Source organism: Asparagus officinalis, chromosome 7, assembly GCF_001876935.1.
Source record: "Asparagus officinalis chromosome 7, Aspof.V1, whole genome shotgun sequence".
In the NCBI taxonomy this organism is placed as follows: domain Eukaryota; kingdom Viridiplantae; phylum Streptophyta; class Magnoliopsida; order Asparagales; family Asparagaceae; genus Asparagus; species Asparagus officinalis.
The window spans coordinates 21,739,039-21,747,151 of record NC_033800.1 but is presented as its reverse complement, the minus strand read 5'-3'; the positions used below and the strand labels follow the sequence as shown (position 1 = coordinate 21,747,151).

Genomic DNA, 8,113 nt, shown 5'->3' with positions numbered 1-8,113 from the left:
ATCAAATCAAATGGTAAATTCGTAACTTTTGTTGGGCTTTTCTCAGGGTCCGATACTTTAGGGCCTTAACACAAATACAGTATGTATGTGAGGCTTATACATATGAGTCAGAATACTAAAGGACGGGTCACATAAAGTTTCTACTTTTGGGGTCTGAACACATTTTTTCCCTTTTTATTTTACTTTTATTTGTTTTTTAAATTAATTATTCTCCAGCAGAAGCGATCTCCCTCTCGCCTCTCTTATCAGAAGAGAATCGATCCGCTCTTGGCTACGAGTCCTCAAGATTCCTCTACAAGAGCCTCAAAACCCTAAAGATCTGGATCCAATTTCCTAAAAGAGGACGACCTCAAATCCAAGAAAACCCTAGCGGTCTCGAAGCCTTCGATCATCGTCAGATCTAATCTCAAGTAAGTCTTCGTTCCGCAGTGAAACTATGATTAAGCGTAATTTCTCTATTTTATTGTTATTTTTATGACATTTAATGGTTTTATTTGTCGCCTAGTCCGATCAGGTAAGTCAGTAGAGATTTATGTATAGATCGTTGATTTTTTTTCGTAAATTTCTGCTACATCTACAGGGTTTTCTACTTGCTTTTAATTGATGTCAATTATTGAGGTGCTTATTTGATCCAAGATAAACTTTATTAATTTTTATCTGCTCTGGTGTTTATTTTGCATCAAATAGGGGAAACGTATTACAAACATTTAGTTTTAAGGCCAGCAATCAGATCGGCAATTGGGTTTAATTACATCATAGGTATTAAGTTCCTAATACTTCCCAGAGTTGATTGTAGAAAAAACGGTCGATTAATTTAGATCAGAATAATAATTGTAGTCCAATTTGGAGCTTAATTTTAGTAAAATATCTAATTTCATGCTTAGCCTTTTGTTAATCCCATAATATACATGTGAATATATGTGGGGAAAAACTTGTGAGTAGCTAGTGCTTTTAGTTGGTACATATTTGAGTTTTAAGATTTTCAAGTTATTTGCAGGAAAGATGAAGGGCAACAGGGCTGTTATCATCGCGGTTCTATTTTTAGCAGCACAAATGGCTCATGTAATGCCTTCTCCTACAACAGCTCCGGCATTTTTATGGTCACCTCACAAATTTGGGTACTAGATTTTTATAACCTTTTCAGTTTTGATCTTTGATTTTTTTTTTTTTTGCATTTTAGTTAGATGAACCTGTGGGGAACATTTAGATTGCTTGAATATATCAAAATATGAATGTTTGCTATGTTATTTACATACTCAGTGAAGGTGTAAACAATTATCTACATAAAAGTGAAGACCAGTATCATCAAGATAAAAGAAAAAAGAACAGAAAAGTTAGAAATGCAAAATGTAGTAACTGATCCTAATCATGCTTTACTATTACTTCTCATGTCACAAAGTTAAATTGGAAAGATTGCCTAGTTTTGCTAGTTAGGTGTTATTTCCTAAACCTATCATTATAAAAATCCTGCAAAAATGCAATATAGATTTTTGGGATTTCTTTTAAAGAGCCCACTTCTCAAACAATATCACATGTAAAACTTGCCTTTCTTCGACCTCAATCTGCCATAAAGCATCTATAGATTAAATCTAGGGTTAATTTCGCAAAACCCCCTCTTAACTCTGGGGAGTGTTGTACATAACCCTCTTGAACTTTGTTTATCTCATATAACCCCTTGATCTTTGGAGTGTCTTACAATAGCCCTTTAAACTTTGAACTTTTCTCATTGGACCTCGTACATGAAATTTGCATGAAATTTGCAAATAACTAAAATTTTCTTGAGGGGAAAAAACTCAAATTTTAGGGGAGAGTGTGTTGCTTGTAAATGACGAGTGATAGAGTTTGGGTTTTTTTTACTCAGCTATAGGTAGGGTGTTAGGGGAGATAAGGTAAAGATCGCGATTTGGAGACACCCCATAGTTCTGGGGGTTTATGTGAGATAAATAAAACTCGGGGTTATATGTGACACCACCCAAAGCCCGCCCTGGGGGGGTGGGGGTGCTATGTGAAATTATCCCTTAAATCTAAACTATTTCATGGCAATTTGGAAAGACAAGTAGGTCAAAGGAGATGCCCTTTCACAAGATTAAGCATTCAAGGATCTGTCCGCGGTGGAGGATCAAATCAAAATTAGTTGATTCCTAAAGAATCTATAAACTAATTCTTTCCTCATGTTCAGGAATTTGTGCTCGGAAGTCGGAACTGTGAATAAGATGACACAACTGTTACATTCTTTTAAATCTTCCATTACTATTTGAAAGAATAAATTCTGAAGGTAGAAAAAAGTAAAAAGAAGTAGCAGGAGAAGCAAGGGAGGAAACTAACAAAAGTGAGCGAAAAGATAAGTGACATCATTCTATAGGAGCGAAGAAAGGAGAAGGGTTGTAGAAAGGAAGAGGAGCAAAAGAAGATGATGATGCAGAAGAAAAGAAAAAAGAAGTTGCCTAATAGAGAAAAGACAGAAGAATAAAACTATAATAATTTTGTATCCTTTATAATGGATTGTGACTTCAGAGCCATTGTTACAAATATAGCAATCATGAATTATGATTATAGCAATAACAATAAAGAGAACATAGTAGGGGAACAGAAAAAGGACTGAGAAAATAGACCAAGCCATATAGGATGAAGGCAAAAGGAAGGAAGCAATCACAACAGAGCAAGCGGAGTAATGCAGGGCAATTTAAAGGTCAAGTGAAGGAACTTGGTAGGATTAGATCAATTTGTAGGAGAGTTCTAATCCAGTGTAGAAACTAGTTAGGATTAGATAGATTTATTGAAATTTCAATTTCAAATAAGATTTTATCTTCTAGGCCATTTAGATTGGGGTTTTGGTTTTATTTGTTAGTTTGATTTATGGTTTGTTGTTTTGAACTTTTATTAGGATATGATTTCTTTTTGAAGTTCATATTGCATTATAGATAGATTCCAACTCTATCTAACGAGTTGTGGATTTAATTTTTTTTAGCAGAGAATTTAGAATGAAAAATTATGGAAAGTTTAAGATGCGATTTGCTAGTCAGTATGTGATTTGCCCTTCACGAGGCTAAAAACATTATGCGTCTCTATGTGATTCTGGCCTACCCAGGATTCTGTGCTCATCTTAGTTTTGTTAATCCTCAGAATCTCAGCGATCCCATCCTCATTCTAAAATCATCTCGACTCGTTCCATCAAAAGAAAAGAAGACTAATTAAAAAAAAAGTCCTTAATCAAAATAGCCTTAGTCTGCTCCCACTCTGTTGGCTTAACATCATTAATTAATTCCCAACTCTTCTCCCTTGTATTGTTCTTTTCCAGAATGCAAGGAATGAAAGCCGACAAAAGTCTCTCTCAACTAATCTCAAACGCCACCTCCTTCGATCATTCTCCGCCACCTATCCTGTTTTGTCGGAGTTCTCCTGCCGTGGACTGACCTCTGACGAGGACTTTGACGCCATTACTTCATATCCATCACTTCAATCATTTCCAATTGATCTTAATGATGATTCTTTCCTTGTTAAATTGGTACTGAAGTATGTTGATCTCTAATGGTATTTTGCACTATGGAGCACCTAATTCAATAAAATTTTGTCTGGGCTCCATGAGATTCGTAAACAATACCTAGATAAACTAGTTAAAAACTAAATTCTTGTTTAGAGATGTTCTATGTTAGAACCAAAGTCATAACCATTGTTAGAACGTAGCAAAGCTCTCTCACTTTTGTTGTTCTCCAGATGCCAAGCAACCAAACCCAAGAAAGTTCTCTCTTGATCGATCTCAAGCACCGCCTCCTGCGATCATCCTCCTTTCATTCTTCTCTGGATGACAAGTCACCTAACCCAACATAGCTCTCGCCCGACCAATGTCAAACACCGCCTCCTGTGATCATCCACCTTTCATTCTTCTCCGGATGACAAGTCACCTAACCCATCATAGCTCTCGCTCGACCAGTGTCAAACACTGCCTCCTCCGATCATTCATTCTCCACCACCAATTGTCCTTTTCGTCCTCCTTTCACCGCCAGCAAAGCTTTGATGGGTATTAACTGGGCAGATCTGCATTTCTGATATTTACAGATCACAATCTTATTGATCCATTCCCAGCAGCAAGAGTACAAGAAAGAGGATAAAAAAGGCATACCAACAGCGACAACAAAGAAACTAAATGCTGTGAGGCATATAGAGGTATGCACCGTGCTTATATGCACCTTGCACCTCATGTTGTGTGTCGGCACACCACCTAAAAGCACCTGGCACCTGAGGTCGCCTCAGTGCGCTCATGTCAACATTGGTTCAGAAATTATGTTTAGTAAGAAAAAATTATCTAGGTTGAGTTGACTATAAATTTAATTGGCTTATCGTGTTTGGATCCTTAAAGTCTGTATATTGATCTAAGGATTTTATTAGAGTTGCATAGGATAATCACACCTTATGTCTACTATTATGGCTAACGCATCAATATATCATGTTTGTTGACATTGTCAAGCTTTTGTGTTTTCTCCTTCTATCAAGATGAATTCCTTTTCCAGTTCTTTTGTACTGAAACACCATAACTAAGAATTCTGTTCCCACGAAAAGTGTATTTTGTTCTGAATTCCAGGTTCTTAGATTCTGGATTAGCCTCTTCTGTTCCTCTCATGCAATTGGTTTCTTATGTATCTTTAATTCATCAGCTCTCATCCAAGAGGGTCCTTATGTTTGATCTGCTTCGACATAAGAGTTGGGCCATATTATTTCTTTCATGTATTGAGCTTCTTGAATTGAGGCCCCAAACATTGCCCCCCGACCCCCACCCCGGCCCCGCCTGCCCCAAAAAAAAAAAAAAATACTGAATGAAACCTTATATAAAATTTTTCTCTGTTCTGAAACTGTTTACCATTCACATGATAAGATCACATCTAGGCATCTCTCTTGTCACCGAAATTAACCACGGGAGTGAAGTCATCAAGTGCAGTATAGTTTTGCACTCTAGTTGATGGCACTGACATTAGATTAGAATTTCATTTAAGCAGTGCAAGCATACAATGTTAGTGTCATGAAATATTTTGTTTAACTTAACTATCTCATTGCACAATATTGTCTTGATTCTCTTTTGATCTTGCTTAGACCTTTCAATGCCCTGTTACAATCACGTACACAATCTGCTTTGATATATATATGTTTCAAGCACTGTAAAGGAACAGTAGAATAAGCAATAATGATGCTAATTGCTTATCTTGCAGATCATCACCTTCTGATGTCAAAGAATTTGTGGACTACCGAACGCTTTCCCCGGCGGACTTGGTTAAATCTGTTCTCTCTGAGGGTGGTTGGTCTGACTTAGTGGTAAGCATCATCTGTTGTAGATACTTGCTTGCCAACTTATCATGTATTTACCTCATATTTCTGTTAGGTGGTGATGAAACTTTTAATAGTCAATATCTCTGGTGCTGACTTTTCATCTTTCCTGTCAGTGTTCTGGGAAGAACCTTCAACCAAATGTGGATGTTGCACTGGTCTATGTTGGAAGAAAGGTAAAGCCTTCCTTACGACAGGCACCGAGTCCAATACATGAGAATTGTTCGGTTATAGTTTTTATTTTTTTGTAACTGACTCACTTAGTAGTTACAGTTTGTGGAAAGAGATTTAGAATATCAAGAATATTAACTTTCATTTTAAGTTTTGAATTATTTTGACGAAAACAAACAAGTTCTTTTCTATGGGAACTGCCTCATACTGTGTGAATACACCTTTATCAATTCTCAGTTTCGTGGTTGAAGTCTATATAAGTTGCATCATTATGCTTTTAATGCTCAATTGGTAACATACTTGTATCTCCTTTTGTAGTTGCAATCATCAGACCTGTCGAAGGCCGAACATACAGACCCAATTCTGCTAAGCCTTTTAAAGGTAACTGAAGCTCCTTTCGTTAAACCACTTGCTATCACTAGCTTCCACACATTCCTTCTTTCTTTCTTTTATTTTTCTTTCTCTTTTTGATAAATAACTGTGTTTTTCTGGATTCTTATACAGAACTCCTTTTCTAGCTCCAATACTTCAGTGGCTTTCCCGTATGTTGCAGTCTCAGATGGGAAGAATGCACTTGAAAATTCTTTGATATCAGGATTTGTTGAAAACTGTGGGAGTAGATTAGGGGTTGATCACATTGCTTACATGGAATCTTGTTCTATTGAGGGTGAGAACCTGAAAAAACTCCGAGGAGTTCAGTCGCTTGAGGTGATATCCCTTCTAATTTTCCACTGCTTTCCAGAGCTTTCAAGCAAATATAAACTGGTTCTAAAATTGTAAATGTTAACATCCAGGACTTTGTTGGCTCAAGGATGGAAACAAGGATTGGTGAAAAAACAGACCTAATTGTAGTTTGTGATGAAGGCTCTCAGGATTTAGACCAAGGTCAATCTGAAGGTACTTCATTTGAGACTTTTATGTCTATTCTGGTCGATATTGGTCTTTTTAGCTTCATTTAATCCTAGCTTAACTGAATGTGCAGGAAAGACTTTATCTTCACTAGTTAATTTTCTGGAAAAGTCTGGCGCCACGTATACTGTTCTCTATGCATCTGATCCTTCTAGGTCAGTTCAGTACCCTCACCTGGTGATGAGGTTTCTTGCAGAGGATAATGTTTCTACAAATGTCACTCTTTGTGATGGTGTTTGCCAACTTAAGTCATCACTTTTGGAAGGCCTTTTTGTTGTAAGTTACTTCTGTCTCCACTGTATGAGGCTATCGTTTAAATCTCTTTTGGTCTTTATTGCTCCATTTTCTAGCCAGTGAAGACTTAAAGCAGCTTAATAGATAAGTTCAAGTGCATGTTGTTATTAATCGTTAGTTAACATATTCGTTTTCATAGTTCAGATTATGTCAAAGTAAAAAAATTAGGCAGTGTACAATACAATATTTGTCTAAAAGATATTGGTAGTCAAGTGATTTGATTACATCAAGTCATTTATGTCATTATTAGAAGAAAAAAAATTACTGAAAATAATGGTGTTATGACAGCTTTCTCCTTTCATCAGTCTCCTCTGGTGTCCGTCTTTCCTTATCCTACACTATTAAAACAGCTAATCTAATTCGCTTATACCTTAGACCTAACCCATTTTCTCTTTGCAAAATTTGACATTTTCCTCCAATTAATTAGAAAGTGGAGGAAGATGATGGTTGCAATTGATTTATAGGGTGGGTTGATTTAATAGGGGGGGAGAGTCCTAACATCATTTTGTATAGTTAACCTGCATTAGGGCTAATTTGTGTAACTTAAATTATTTTGATGGACTAAATATTGGAAACTTTTAAGCTTTAGTATGACGAAATGGATAATTTGAGGGACTTGTATAGAAAACATTATTTTGTTTGGTTTATTTGTTTATATGAAATAAACTTACGCTTATTGACATGGGAGTTGCCTCATGCCCTTTTTTTCAGGCGATCACACTGCTTATTATACTGATATCAGGCCTCTGTTGTATGATGGGAATTGACACTCCTACGAGATTTGAGGCTCCCCCGGAGTCTTAATATGCTTTGCTGAAGATTTTTCTTGCAATAACGCTATGAAGTTTTCAGTTTCTTTGGCAAAAGATGGATGCTCCAGCTACATGATTCTGAGATTTAGTCTCATATTATTTATACATTTTCTCATGTATGATGCATTCTGTTTAGAGCCCAATAAAGAACAGCCAAAGGAGGAGCTATGTTTGATTATTACAGCACAATGTATCTAAGGATAGGGCATGCTTTCGAAGAATTTGATGATATCTACTGTACGATTTACTATTCCCTGTTGCTTATATCTGGCAGTTTATACAATAATGCCTTTGTTTTTTGAGGGATACAGGTGTTCACCAAATTACTCTTTAGCATGATTACGAGGTTCGCTATGGTTACTTGTCAGACTCTGGTATACGTTGAACTTCCCTGATTTGAGTCGGTGGAAATGCGTGTGTTAATGAGAGGTGATATTATCACAATGCGTTTGGGGTACTAAAGTACAATCTTGGCATAGGTATTACTATTTGCTGGGGTTTTCTTTGTAAATCATTTAGGCCCCTGAACCTTTATATCTGTTAGAATTCATTTTTTTAGTTCGTTTCTTTTGATGTAGTTGCTCCGATTGCCGCTAGGAAGACGAAATTGT

General features: G+C 36.5%; 1 protein-coding gene across 1 annotated transcript; it reads left to right on the top strand.

Moving 5' to 3' along the window:
* Positions 201-7,808, top strand: LOC109849309. Its single transcript, XM_020419122.1, has 9 exons — positions 201-410; positions 998-1,118; positions 5,202-5,304; positions 5,433-5,492; positions 5,806-5,868; positions 5,992-6,195; positions 6,282-6,384; positions 6,470-6,672; positions 7,402-7,808. Exons 2-9 carry the CDS (start codon positions 1,003-1,005, stop codon positions 7,492-7,494), a joined length of 945 nt encoding a protein of 314 aa, XP_020274711.1. The 5' UTR covers positions 201-410; positions 998-1,002; the 3' UTR covers positions 7,495-7,808.